The sequence below is a fragment of the Pleuronectes platessa genome, chromosome 23 (assembly GCF_947347685.1).
Source record: "Pleuronectes platessa chromosome 23, fPlePla1.1, whole genome shotgun sequence".
In the NCBI taxonomy this organism is placed as follows: Eukaryota; Metazoa; Chordata; class Actinopteri; order Pleuronectiformes; family Pleuronectidae; genus Pleuronectes; species Pleuronectes platessa.
The window spans coordinates 4865466-4880323 of record NC_070648.1 but is presented as its reverse complement, the minus strand read 5'-3'; the positions used below and the strand labels follow the sequence as shown (position 1 = coordinate 4880323).

The 14858-nt window shown below is 44.9% G+C and overlaps 1 protein-coding gene across 1 annotated transcript in view; it reads left to right on the top strand.

The window, feature by feature from the left end:
• The window catches only part of arap2 (ArfGAP with RhoGAP domain, ankyrin repeat and PH domain 2), a gene marked incomplete in the record, with an annotated part of 88611 nt that overhangs the window by 47467 nt on the left and 26286 nt on the right, over positions 1 to 14858 (top strand). Inside the window, 4 exon segments of the mRNA XM_053416125.1 lie at positions 473 to 558; positions 841 to 1023; positions 6433 to 6607; positions 14649 to 14774. Coding sequence (XP_053272100.1) covers positions 473 to 558; positions 841 to 1023; positions 6433 to 6607; positions 14649 to 14774 — 570 coding nt within the window.

Genomic DNA, 14858 nt, shown 5'->3' with positions numbered 1-14858 from the left:
TGCATTATGCATGGGTGCTCCGTCTCTGGCCATAAGCAACCCCAGCAGTCTCTCGCTCACCCAAATAAACAGGCCGACCAGCAAACACAATGAATTACTCATGATTCATTAGCAATTAATGGGCCTCGTTCTGTGCTTTCATTTCCAATTAGGAGTGCTGAGGGGACTAAACGTGTCTGTTGTGAGTGAGAGAAGGAGCTCGCAGTCATGCTCTGCTTCTCCATCTTGTTACTGCCTCTTTATTGTTTATTCCATCGCTGGCTTTAAGTGCGTTTGAGGAGATTTTCAGTGAATATATGCATCTTCATTTTTGAACTTTTTAGGGAACTAAAAACCTGAAGGCCACGATTTCTTCAAATTAACTCATTTAGAAAAAGGTTTCATGAACCCAACTGTTGTCTGGATTTCTGTGTGTTTTTTGTTTACCTTGTGGAATCCATCAACTTGATGACCATGTCTGTCTGTGCGCCAGGACAGCACCGCTCCCTCGGCCCCAGCATCTCCAAGGTGCGGAGTTTGAAGCTGGACAGCAGCATCTGGAGCAACGAGCTCGTGGAGGTGAGTGTGATTACGAAAGCAAATTAAATCTTTATGTTGTTTATTATCTGCCAATAATTCTTTACAAGGCCAAATAGCCACGGTGTCTTCCCCATACATTAAACCCCTGACCATTTACCTGCTTTAACATCTTGCTCCATTGAATCAGGTGCATCTTAAAGATCGTAGAACTTTGTGCTTTTCCTGGGCTTATTGGATATTGATTTCAAATTCTAACAAATAGGTCTACTAATGATTCTCACCTGAATGTCTCCCCTCCTGTCTGTCTTGTCAATCCATCAGCTCTTCCTGGCCGTGGGGAACAAGAATGCCAACAGTTTCTGGGCCGCTAACCTTCCCATGGAGGAGGAGCTGTACGGCGGCGCCTCGGCGGAGCAGCGGGCCTCGTTCGTCCGCAGGAAGTACAGGGAGAGGAAGTACCGCAAGGTCCTGGAGGGCTTTCAGGACCTGGAGCAGCTCAACCAGGTACAGATCCCACAGAGACAGAGAGAAGCTAATGTCACAGGGATTCAATTCTGAGGTATTTAGACAGTATTTTTTTTTATCCAGCGGTTTTGGAAATGGTTGATTTCCTGATATCGGTGTTGTTATTCACCCCCAACAAATTAATGTCTGTGCATCACTGTCAATAAGACAAGGATAGAAGGAGAAGGTAAGAGTTTGCAGCATAGTACCAACTGGTAAACCATCAAGACACAGTTCCCTTTTAGACTCTCATGTATGTTTCCATCTCTGGTCTCCTAAGTAATTGTCCATCGCGCGAGAGAGCAAAAGTGCAGCTGAAGTTCACCGAGCACGCCGTCGTGAGTGGGCACCTACAATAGCCTCGTCTGTACTTCTGAGGAGCCTGGCCCACTCTCCATTAGCTGAACCCACCGAACCTGAAATAGACCATATTCCTCTGACCTTTTGTCTGCCAGTAAAACGGGCACTGTACGTCCAGCGATGCCAAAAGGGGGGGGGGGCGTCTTATTGATCCCAAGTATAAGCAAGTTGGTGCCGAGGCTTTTTCTGCCAGTTTGTGATCTCGGGGTTTATTGCTGCCTCTAAAAAGAAGGGTCTTTAAAAAGCACGGTGCACCGAGCCTTTTGCGTTTCCAGCTGCGTCAGCACATACGCAGATCAGCCCTGTCGTATTGTTTTCGTGAGAGGAAAGAGAGGAATGGAGATGCAGAGAGAGAGAGAGAGAGAGAGGGATTGAGGATGGGGGGGGGGGAGTAAGGAAGAGATATACCAGTGAGCTGAGTGGAAAAGTGGATTAGGATCCACAACAGAAACGCTTGGGTTGGTTTTATTGCGGCTTTTCTGGCTTTTGGGCGCGAGTGTGTGTGTGTGTGTGTGTGAGTGCACGCGTGTGAACATGTGTGCTGCTACACAAGAGATGTGTGAATTTGCTGTCGTAGTGTCGGAGTGAGAGTGTGACAGACACAGAGAGTGTGTGAGTGATTCCACACGTCCGCCCTCAGGACTTGTGGTCTGGGCCCTCGCAGACTTTAAGTCACTTTAAGACTTTATGTGTTTCCATGGAGATTAACTGAAATCCCCCCCCCCGTAGCTAATTTCATAAGATATTTCCTCAACGGGTCTTAATGGTGTTCATATGCAGCTCTGCTACATTACATGGCAACAGTAGCAGATATGGCAAAGGCTGACACAGTCTTCCTGCTGCTTGATTTGAAGCTTTTCTCCAAATCCAGCATTAAAACTACAACATACAATACAAATGAATAAATGTTCTTAAATCACATGTAATTAACATGTAATTAACTTGCACCTGACGTGGTGTATCTCTCAAAATACAATTTCTGACTCAAAAATACCTAAATGGCTGCATTAGAGCATAGCCCTCAATTTTCTGATGTCTATGTCGACTTGGAGTTCTTTGGAACAAACAGTTCACGCTCCAGTGGAGCACAGCACTCGATGGGATGCTGCTTTCCAGTGCTATTAAAGGCAAGATCAGCCTTATGAGCCTCTCAGGTATATACACTTTATAGAAAGATGGATGACAAGTCCCCACATGCTCCCAGAAATGAAGCCAGAATATCCTGGATGTGAACGCTGACACACTAATGCTGAAGACGTCTGGAGCCAGAGGCTGCTCGGTAGGGATTGTTGAGTGGAGCTTTGGTATCAAGGTCCCGCCCACTCGCTCGACCAATCATGAGTCAGTCTCAGCTGTCAATCACGACGTTACACCCCATTTTTTATAGCATCGAATCACTTGCACATACGTCATTGTGATAAGAACTACTTTAAATGATAGAAACATTTTTATAATATGTACTTTGACGTCACATCCACTAACATGGAGGAGAAAGGTTTTTCCCAGCCACAAGGGGGCAAGCAAGATGATTTGGCTTCTCTTTTGCGGAGCTGTCATTTTGTCTATCTTTAGGTAAAGGCTATGCTCTTAGGGAACTTAGGCTTCAAATTAAAAGTACAATTCTATTTAGGAAATTCAATAATGTCTTAATTATGAATGCAAGAGACTTTTATTTTCAATTACAAGCCTGATTCACAGATGAGACAATAACAGAAATGTGACCGAATGTGTAAAAACGTTTCCTTTCCATTCCCAGCAAAACATATCAACATTCAAATCTGCAGATAGTAACACCACAGACGGACACAAGTAAATTCCCAAATGCAGATCCTACAAGCTGTTCATATCTTGTTGTTACATCAATAAACCCATACAAGGACCAAAATGAAGAAAGGTCTGAGTTGAAGAGCCGGACCCTCTGGAAGTCCTGCAGAAAGTCCACTAGAGGCCTCTTGATGAATTGTGGATTTGCACGGCCCCTCAGCCCCTGCAAACCCGTTTAGTTTGTGAGTCTGGGAGTAAAAAGTGCGTGGGTGTGTGTGGGTGTGTGCTTTTGTGTGTGTGTGTGCATGAAAGAGGAAGATGGCAATCGAGAAAAAAAAGTGGAAGTGGGTGTTTGTGTTTGCCTGTCTAGACTGGCTTTATAAACGGGCTCAACAGATTTGATAGGGATCAGTGTGTCATAGAGGCATTACACACACCATGACTCAACATATGTGTGTGTGTGTGTGTTTGATCAAATAATAAACACTCTTCCAAACAGCTCCGCAAATGTTTGTGTAAAGTAATAAATCAGACGCAACCTATAAAGAGTAAAATCGCAAACAAGGACACTGAGTCTAATCTCATCGGACACGTTCCACTTCTGTGTCACATTTACTTACTGTAACGCGAGTGTGAATATGAAAAAAATAAACTAAAGAGCTATATAAAACCTATTCCTCAGGGGAGGCTTCTCTTGAGCAAAGACAATAATACGAGCAATTTCCTCATTGACATTCATGCATTTTTTGAAAATCATGCAATGGCATTTTAACAGGCTTTATGGGCCTCGGGGTCATGAAACCGACTCGCTGCGTTACCGTAAATCACTTTGTGAAGCGTCGGCTGGAGCAATAAAAATGAAACTACACGAAAAAAAGGTGCAGAGGTGATTTTAAAACCCGATTGTGTCGATTGCATTATCTCGAACCGTGTGTGCTTATTCTGTTGAGTTGTTTTCTCCTCTATCCCCCCCCCCCACTCGCTCTCTCTCTCTCTCTCTCTGTATCTCCGTCCCATGTTCCCCATTAGAAGCTCATATCCCGGCGACCTCCACGGAGTCTCCGCAGGCCGCGGGACCTAGAGAGTAGGGGGGGGGGGGGGGGGGTCAAAGGACCCTCTAATATCATTACGCACACTCGCGCACCAACATGCACCGGAACCCCCCCTCCGGCGGCCGCGGTAATTGCCGTGACACTGAAGGTCATTTCCAGAGACGCTGCCGAATAAGGCCAGGTTGCATGGGACTGTTTTGCCATAATCTGACCCCATCGTGTGTGTGTGTGTGTGTGTGTGTGTGTGTGTGTGTGTGTGTGTGAGAGAAGAAAGTAATGATATCCTTCCATAAATCCATTATCTGTGGAGGAGTAATTATTGTTTTCTGCACAAGCCTTACACATAAATAGAAAATAATTGAATCCATAAACACAAACACGTTGGCATCACTAAACAGCGAGGGGATCAGCTCAGTCATCTGCCCCTGACTAAAGGAGGAACTGACCTGGAGAACAGGCGACTCCCTACATGACTGAGGAGGGGAATCAGCGCAGTGGTGCAGTTCTCTTAATGGCCACTTGGGGCTGGCACTAAATAATGTGTGAACAGAGAAGGGAAAGCGAGGTTCAGTCTATTTTCTGTAGATGCTTCTCTTCTTTTTCCTTGATAGTAATGCTGGAATGATTGATCGTGCAATTTCCCCACCACATTTAAAATAAAGCAGATTTCTTATGCCTAGTTTTCCTTAGCTTATTTAAACAGCCTGAAAACGTCACTTTGGTGCATCTTGCCAAAGTTTTGAGAAAATATCTCAAAACTTAGAATACATGGGAGAACCTGTGTTATATAAACGGGGGGGGGGGGAGGCATGAAGATTGAATCAAGACGCCACTCACGGAAAGACTTAGCTGAATTATGGAAATGTGCGGGATCAAAACCTGACTCACTCTAAGAGAGCAGAAGTTGAGATATTTCAACTGTGCTGCCCTGTTTGTTTTTTAATATGTCTTTATGAAAACACCTCAACAGCCTGGGGCCACAGGTAGAGTGTTTTCAAGTTGTCAACACACATTGTCAACACAATATCTCAAGAACACCCGAAGGGACTTTCTCCAAATTCGGTCAAAAAGCTTCAGTTGGACTCGAAGGGAAACTGATCAGAGCTTTTCAAAGTCCAAGATCCCTTTGACCTCACTTCCCCTTGTGAACGAGTTAACCTGTCGAGAGATCCTTTCAAATTTGTCCTTATTGTTCACAGTATAACTTTGGATGTGTGGGGTCAAAGGTCAAGCTCACAAATCATGTGTTTGGCCCTTTTAAACATCATATCAGTTGGAGAACATTTTCCCAGTTTGACCAGTTGTGATATGGACTTAAAGATGAACCGATTAGATTTCAGGGGTCAAAGGTCAAAGTAAGCTCATAAGGAATCTGGAAAATATACATTTGCAACCTCAGGAGTATTTGTATTTGTTGTGATGTGTTGTGCATGTCGTACTTTCCTCTTTCATATTGTACACAGTATATTTTTTCTATCGTTCTTTTTTCATGAAGCTATATTTCACTTACATGCTCCACTGCTCTTATTTTGCTCACTCCATTGTTTTTCATGTCTTTTATTCCGACATGTCCCCTCTTTGAAATTGTTAGTGTCATTATATTTAATATGGCCCATTTGTCCTGTTCTCATTTGCCATATTCCCCTTTTCCCAGGGATTAGACGTTTTATTATTCCCACCGGGAGCATTCGAATTCCATCTTATTTTAACTTCTCTTTTGAGATTGGCGCTGAAGCCCAATTCTAAACTTGATATGATTTTCTGACGCCGCTTTATAGAGGTTTTGTCCTCTGTCAAACTGCTGTAGAGAGGGAGACACACCGGGCTGCCCCCCCCCTCCCTCTACACTGGGAAGTGAGACCATACTCACTGGTTCCCCTTCTGGGATGTGAAATTTCTTTAAAGGCATTAATCCAGCTGGAGAAAGCTGCTTAGAAAGTAAATGAGCCGCGGCCGCTCTTATTCAGTCTTTTATGAGTCCATCACAGCAGGACACGTTGAGGTGGACTCGTATAAATACGATTTGCAACCGTAAAAAAAACACTCGGCTCCCAGAATGTGATTTACAAACGCTTTGAAATTACAAATACAGTTTTTTTTTATATCTCTCACATACATTATTGAAGAATTTTATGAATGGTGCCGAGCTCCCCCCCGGGTCTCGGGAGTGGGCGTAGAGAAAGCACAGAAGCGTCTTCATGCCGTCGTTCTGTCTTATCTTGTGTGTGCTCAGGCGCTGTGTGCAGCTGTGGTGTCGCCCGACGTGCTGCAGACGATGGCGCTGGTCTTCAGCGGGGCGGATGTCATGTGCGCCACCGGAGACCCGACCTACTCCACCCCCTATCTCCTGGCTCAGCGTACCGGGCAGAAGCTGCAGATGGAGTTCCTGCACCAGAACAAACTGTCTGGTAAGAAAGTTTGTGCGCCTCCCCCTGTCCAGCTGTCCGTTGTGGACTTCATGCTTAAGAGTGCACAATGCTGCCCTTACATATGAAAAGAGATACTTCAGTTTAAAAACCATGTTACCTTCACTGCATACATATTTTGAATCATCCTTTACGTTGGCATGTTCCGCCATTGTTGAAATTTCTTCCTAATGGCCTATGGTCGTCTTGCTTGAACTGTTACGATTTGCTTGAGTGAGTTGTTTCGGCCCGAAACTAGAGTGAGTTGCATCCTCACCACTACCATCTGACATCAGATGCATGTGCCACAGAGAGCCACTTCCAGCCATCGCATAAGAAAAGTTAGTGTTATGTATCTGTTCAATAATTTAGAGATACTTCATTTCAATCGATTTTACCATCACGCATACATACTTCTTTGGCTTAGTAGTTGAGGAGTACATCCACTAGAGGGCATTGCAGAGTTGAGACTTTCTGATAACAAACATGGCGTCGATGGCGATGTTTCTCTTAAGAAAGTGGAAAAAGTGAATTGGAAACAATGGTGGTCCAACTTACCTTACCAGCTCGGCAAGTCTCTTTTTTAAAAGTTCAGCCATAATTGAAATGTCTTCTTCTTTGCTTGAACTGTTGAAATGTCCGACTTTTCCCTGGCTTGGACAACAGCCATATAAAAAACCACTGGGTAATTTAGTGTGTAAGATAACTGCTGAGTTTCTCTGCATCACTACCACATGGTACGATTTGCTCGAGTGAGTTGTTTTGGCCTGAAACTAGAGTGAGTTGCATCCTCACCACTACCATCTGACATCAGATCCACGCGCCACAGAGAGCCACTTCCAGCCATCGCATTAGAAAAGTTAGTGTTGTGTGTGTGTGTTCAATAATTTAGCAAGGCCCTCCAAAGGATGCTATAATAAAACTGAAATGGCCCCTGATAGGAAAACAAGTCCTCCACCGCTGGTCCACAGGATCTGAGCAGATATTCTCTCATAATTACCTTATATATAGCGTTTTTTTTTTTATTCAAAAACAAAAGAGCGCAGGAAGCTGCTGTGAAACAGACACACACAAGAAACACTCGTATAAATCTGTGGGAAAAGGGTTTTAAACTAGGTGTGCGATTTGGACTTTTACAACCATCGGCGCTGCATAGATTCAGCTCCATCGTCTGTATACTTTTAACAAGCCAGTCGTGTTTAGAAGTCACCCCACCGCTGTGCTGCCAAGTTTACACAAACACAGAGGGAGGTTGTTTTTCTCCCTCTGCCATGAGTAGGAAATTAAGGCAGGAAAACCCACAAATTTGAACCCAGCAAGTTCCCACTAAAAAAACAACTAAAAAATCTCTCTTCTCTTTATTTTCTCTATCTCTTTTTCTTCTGCACTTTCCCTCAACTCTCTTTTGCGTCACCCATCTCCTGCTGTCGTCGGCGCGGCGCGGCCGTGCGTTGTTTGCTCTCTCATGACGTGTGTGTGTTGTTTTGTGCGACTTATGATGAGAATGTATAAAATTCAAGGAGCAAGGCGAGGTCGCTGGCTGGACAGCCGCGTGGCGGGGGGGGAGGAGGAGGAGAGGCTTTCTCCGGGACTGTGTTTCACATAATGAATGCGAACACTCGCCCGCTCCGAGTGTGTTAGCGACTCCTAATTGCTAGCACGGGTCACCTGGTGTGCCAGACAACTCGCATGCGGACACAGGGAACGGACGCACACACACACACACACACACACACACACACACACACACACTAACAGGCGTGTAGACTTGTCCACCTGAAGCGTGCAGCATAGCAGCGTCCTCCATCTTCTCATTATGTGTCTTGAGCACTGAGGTCACAGACTCACAACCAGTGTTTTTCTTTTTAATACCACAATCACAGTCTTTGCTCTAATGTCAACCAGTAATTGCTGCCCAGCCTCCACCATGGTTGTATTTGCTATAACCGTGGTTGTTCTCTCAGCTCAACCACAGACCACGTGTAGCTCTGTGGAGTCATATATCTTTTGTTCATCTGTGTTGTGTCTGCATATATGGTTAAACATTAAATATCGAATATAAAAGATTCATCCCATGTTTAATCATGAGTTAGAAGATGACCGGCCGACCGCCGTCCTGATCCGACAGGGTCCAAAAGTTTCTTCTGCAATAACACAAAACAAAAACAATTTGCGGAACAGCAGTGAACAACCCGACTGTTGTGTTGTGTGGAGAAGATTAAAGCTCCACACAGAATACTGTCCGAATTCCCTCCATGACATTTTCCTACTGTCGGTCACATTACACACAAAGCTGTGAGAAGTGGTGTTCACTGTGCACGTGGCCCCCGGTGGCTTGCAAAGGAAAACTCGTGAAAACTCTGATTAAACAGAAATTGAACTTTCTTTTCTTTTCTTTTTCTTTGTTTTTGTCAGTCGTCGAGCGCCCGTGTTTTTGTCTGGCAGGAAGTGGGAACAATTCAATACCCACGTGACGCCATCCCCACTGTATCGCCTGGTGTTGACAGAGAGACGATACAGTACAGGCTGGAAAATAGGGCAGGCGGTACAGAGGACAAGACACGATCAGGGGGTTGCTGCAGAGTTTTTAAAGACCCTAGCCTTGCAAAGTGTTTGCACACATGCAGGGCAACATAAGGGCAGATATAGGGATTTCATATGTCAGCATGTGTGCTTGTTTTCCGTGATTCTATTTGTCTTATGAGCCACACATCCGAAACAAGGCCGCACCTCAGGCCCTCGTTCCGCCGCCGCATGGTGCCGCGAAAAAACAAGACACTGCTCCGAACAAAACGACAACAAACTTTACCGAAATCAGCGGTGCCCCCGGTGGGAGGCTGGAATAAGCCGGCAATAAACAATCGCCAAACCCGAGCAATTCTCGGCCTTGTCAGCTCAAGTCTAAATTGGAGTAGCTCTCGGGGCGCTACGCCGTTTCACAGTGGGTTGGTAAAAAATACAAATAGGGAGAGAAAAAGAAAACCTTCTTATTCCCTTCTGGATGTAGAGAATCCAAACAAAGCTGTCAGCTCGCCGCGGCACTGTCCCCTTCCCTCCACAGCAGCTCATTTGTAGCTCCGGCGCCAGGACGTCCACTGATGCCGGAGCATGGGCACTTCATTAGCTCCTTCTCTCCGCGTGTGCTTCAGCGCCCGGCCTCGGTGGACCTCGTTCTCCTGCCCACACCTGCTCGCCCCGAAGCACCCGAGATACCGTAGGAGTGTGTTTCATTTACATACATCCCCCCCCCCATCCCAGATTCCATTAGAAAACAGGCTGGTGGCATCTCTCCGGGGTGGTGTGTCTCCACACTTTAGCAACCCCTGTGGGCAGCTTGGATGATGGCTCTATCCCTCAGAGTCAAAGGCTTCCACTGCCGGGGCTACTTGTATAATTTCAGCCTCATATATCATTTTTCTGTGTCCCTCATATTCCCATAGCTTACGCTCAGGAGACCACGCAAATAAAATTAGCCGTTAAAAACATGTATCCAGAACAAGGTCTTCTGTCACTTTTTCCCTTTTGTCATGGGAGCAAAGACGGATCAGGTAAAAATTTAAATAAGTTAAAAAGAATGAAATAACGGCAAAATGAGCCATGTAGTTTTTTTTAGGATAATCTGTTTTGGCCCAGCTCATGATCTTTCTTGGCACCAATTTCTGAATGTGGATTTACTGCCTCAGCGGATTAAAGTAAAAAAAAAATCTGTAAGTGGACTTTTGGTTCCACTCTTAATTTCATGTTGGATAAAGGCACACAAAAGTATTTCCCTGGGTCATAAGAGGCTCCTTAAAACCTTTATTTGACCCAATGGTGGAAAATTACACAATTAGCGGCTTCGAGGTCACATTTTTGATTTGCCCCCCGATCCACTTGTTTTTCTCGAAGGGTGACACTGACTCCCTGCCGGCCACTTCTCTGTAAATCTCTGGATGAGCGTATTAGCCGATGTCTGCAACTGTAAACAGTAGCACAAACATGTAAATAGCATTTAATTACCTCTCTCTAATCCACCCAGGCGGCTGTTGTGCCGTGAAACCGAGCCCAACCTCGACGTTGACATCATTCGGCTTCTTCTCAAATGACACACCCTAGATTTGGAGGCTACAGAGTTTTTTTTTATTGTTGCCACCCGAGCTTTCCTGACGCCTCGGATCTCTGAATCTTGTGGCACATTAAAAATTAATCCAGCGGGCTTTCGGTGTGGATAATAAAAAGATGAACACCAAGCGTACACAAACACACATTCATCTATAAATATATATATATATATATAGAAAGAGAGAAATATAAACAAGCACTAAATCAAAGGGCCTGTTTCTTCCTACAACTCTGTTCCACCCTGTTTTAAGGCTCTGGGAGTTTTTCTTTTCTTCGTTCCTGTTTTTAACCACCACACAGAGCTGCCGGGGGGAGGGGGGGGCACACAAGGTCACGAGCAGCTGCTGAGAGTTTGTGGAAATTCAACTTTTTTCCCCCCTGATGGAGAGCCTCTGTGCCGAATGGCTTTAATTTTGAAGGATTAGCCTGAAGTGTCATTGGCCAGAGAGCACCTCGGTGGATTTGTGCTCTACGGGTTCATATCTCAGTTAGTGCATCCATCCATTATCCATACCGCTTATTCACCGAGGGTCGGGGAGAGGGCTGCAGCCAATCCCAGGTGACACCGGGGCGAGAGGCGGGACACACCCCGGATAAGCCACCGGGAAGATATATATAGACAAACAACCGGTCCCACTCTTATTCACATCGCAGACTGTGTATTAAGATGGAGGACATGACTGCTCCACAAAATGTAATGTATGGCATCTGGATCTCCAGATCTAAATCTCAACTCCTCCATGTTAATAGATGGGACTTTGACCAAACTCAAAAGTCGAGGGATATGTTAAACTAATTTTATTCTTGATATGTCTTTTTTTTGTCCTTGTGTTTGTTTTTCTAGTAAGCTTTGTTTTAATTAGGTATTTGATGATACCGAACTGGGATTCAAACCTTTAACCCTATTGCTGTGAGCCGACACTTCCCCACCGTGCCGCCCTCACTAAATACACTAGCTCCCTTTCTGTGATGACTGAATGATCTGAAACTTTTTTACGCCCTCTGGTCTCATTTATCTTTGACTTCTACATGATGTCTTGCATAAGTTCACCCTTTTTGTTATCATCCACTATGTGTCGCCCCATTTCTGTGTGTTGCACTGTGTGTGTGTGTCTGTGTGTGTGTCTGTGTGAGCCTCTGATTACCCCACTGTCCGCTGCTTGTCGGGCACCACTTTGTGACCGCTGCCGTGGGCGAGCAGATGGCTAATTGAGCACTCTGTCATGTCACCTGCCTGCACCGGGGACCGAGCCAATCAGGGAAGGCCCAGACTTCTCCGCCGCCGCCGCCCCCCCAGTCATCCCAGTCCCATCTTAACGAAGTCCAGCTTCAGGGGCCCAGGGGGGACTGTTGTAACAAGGCTCACACACAGAGAGAGAGAGAGAGAGAGAGAGAGAGGGCCACAGCATCAACCACCGGCTTATTTACATTCCTTCAACCTGAGTGCTGGGACAGTTGTGTGTATTTGTGAGTGTGTGTGTGTGTGTGTGTGACTCACCTACCTGCAGTTGGCTGATTAAATTAATTAAAGTCCGATTCCCTGTATTTACTCCGCTGCTATTGGCTGACACCTTCTCCCTGTCAGACTCTGAGTACAGATGCTTCGTGTCATCTGATTGGCTGATTGCCTCATTGGGATGGCTTAAAAAAAAACATATTGTATTTTCTGACCACAGTGTATTAGTGTACCTGTGTCGTGTCAGACACCGTGTTGTTGTTGATTCCATTGTGTATGCAACTGGAGACGCAGCTAATAGACCGTGGATGATTATTTGTGTGTTTTTTTTTTGTGTTCTTGTTTTTCATTTCGTTCTATCTCCTCCCTGTCTTCATTTTGTAACACCAGCGTTGTGTGTGTGTGGGGGGGGGGATCCATTTTCATTTAGCAATTTAATCAAGAAGTCTCGCTGAGATCAAAATCAATTTTTTTTACAGACATCTGAAAACAAATCACATATACAGCGGCGTCACAACGAGACGATGCAGGGCGCAGGCGGCGGCCACCTCACACACACACACAGGGAGAGAGACGCTAATTGAAACAGTAAGACCGAAACACATCCAGAAGTGGAACTTTAAAGTCTCACAGAGGATTTAGTGTCTGTAAATTCAATGTGATTCCTCGCGTCATCCTGTATTAAGGTGCATGCACGACCACTGAGAGGAAAGTTGGTACAAACAACTTTTGAAACTAATTAACACAACACTGATATACAAGGTGAAATGGTACAAAATGGCCTCACATGCACAGATATATTAAATTGATAGATACCCCAGTATAAAGGCTCTGGGAGAAATCTCAAGCTCACTATTATATTTTGTCACATTTCTCATCTATACCTTCATTGCTAGTTTTTTTCCGCAACAATTAAGATTTACTGCAGCAACCCAAGTTATTGGATACTGTAAAGCATATTCATAATGTGCTTTACCTTCACGTCATAATCAATTTGTGAGATAAAGCTTAAGAAACGATTAAATTCAGATGCGTGCGTGGCGATATTGGACAATCCATTTATTTCAATTTCTTCAGACTATCGTGTGAACGCATTAGTCAAACTCCACAGTAATTTAAAGATCATTAATGTGCACATGAGCGCAATTAATTAGCTCGACACACGAGAGCACGCGACGAACACACCGAACAGTCGGGGCGAGCCGTCTCGTTAAATTAACCGATTCTCTCTCTCTCTCCCGCTGTGAAATGATATGCGGCGTGGAGACGCGGCGTCTGTGCCGTCAGTACTGGGCTGGAAGTGTCGCATCAATTAAAAGTGGTTTCAATTAAAGTTATTTTACCTTGCCTGATGGGAGAGCTGGAGGTGGCGGATGATAACATCGCCGAGATATCGCCGAGGCTCCGGCAGACAATTGAACTCCAGAATCGGGGGCTAATTGAATTTGAGCACGATAAGGTTGAATGGGGGGGAACTGTCCAAGCTGGTGAGAAAGGATGAGTGGAGGGAGAGAGAAAAAAGAAGACAAGATGAAGCGAGGGGAAGCCTCTGATTTGAATGGACAGAGATGAAGAGAGGACAGAGCGTAACCGATACTGTATATGAGGGTCTGTGTGTTAAAACGCCATCAGAGCACCTTTATCTCTGACTTAGCAAGAGAGTAACCATTTGGCAAAACCATGACCAAATTAACAGCAGTTTGTAGAATCATGTTTTATGTGGCTTGTGGAAAGAAAAAGACGATGTTATGTCTCTTTATTGAGGACGCAGGGAAACATCCTCCACGTGGAGGCTGGAGATCAGTTTGAGAAACAGGTCACAGAGCTGGTGGGAAATCAGAGTTTAGATTCCGTGAACTTCAGCAGCTTGAGAATCCATGTTTATTCAGGTTTAAAGACACAGTCTGGGATTTTATGGATGAGGAAGAGTGGGAGAAGAAGATTGTGTCACGTGTGGGATTCATGGGATCTTAATCTGGGAGTATTACCATATTCAAAATCCAACCAGTTTTTTTATAGTACACGAAATCAGCCGCAATGACGATGGAGGTCAGAACAGTGTGTGGTACATTTGGCAGGTTTCAATAACTTAAGAACAGTTTTACTCAAGTTATTTATTAATAACTTCAATGAAAAGCAAGAGAGGGTTAATGGTGTGACGATGCATTTTTCAGATAACCCAATTTTAAATAGTTAAATAGTTTATTTGCATTAGGAGCAAAGTGATAATTTTCAATCCAAAAAAGAACACATTGAATTTATCTGAAATTTTCTAAATCCTCAACTCTGAGATACCTGGACTGTGTATCTACCAGGACTGACTGTGGGTCAAGGACAATAGAAATTAGTTTTCAAAGTTATTTGCAGGTGAAGGTGAAGTTGTGACACACAAGTACAACAGAAGGAAATGAATCGGTGCACCATTTCAATCATTCTGGGAAAACCATTTCCTCCCCTCATCTGCTGTGTCTCTAACCTCTTTTATAGATTTCCCCCGACTCGAGCAGTGGTCGGAGGATCCCTCGCTGTCGGACGTCTCCCTCTTCATGGATGGCTTCCTCTACATCTCCTCTGGCCCCGCCAAGTCCACGCTGGACCGCCGCAGACGAGACGGTGGGTGTAAATGCTGTCTCCCCCCCCCCCCGCAAGGCCAATCAGTCCATCACTCCATTTGTAAGCAATTCAGACTGCGTGCTT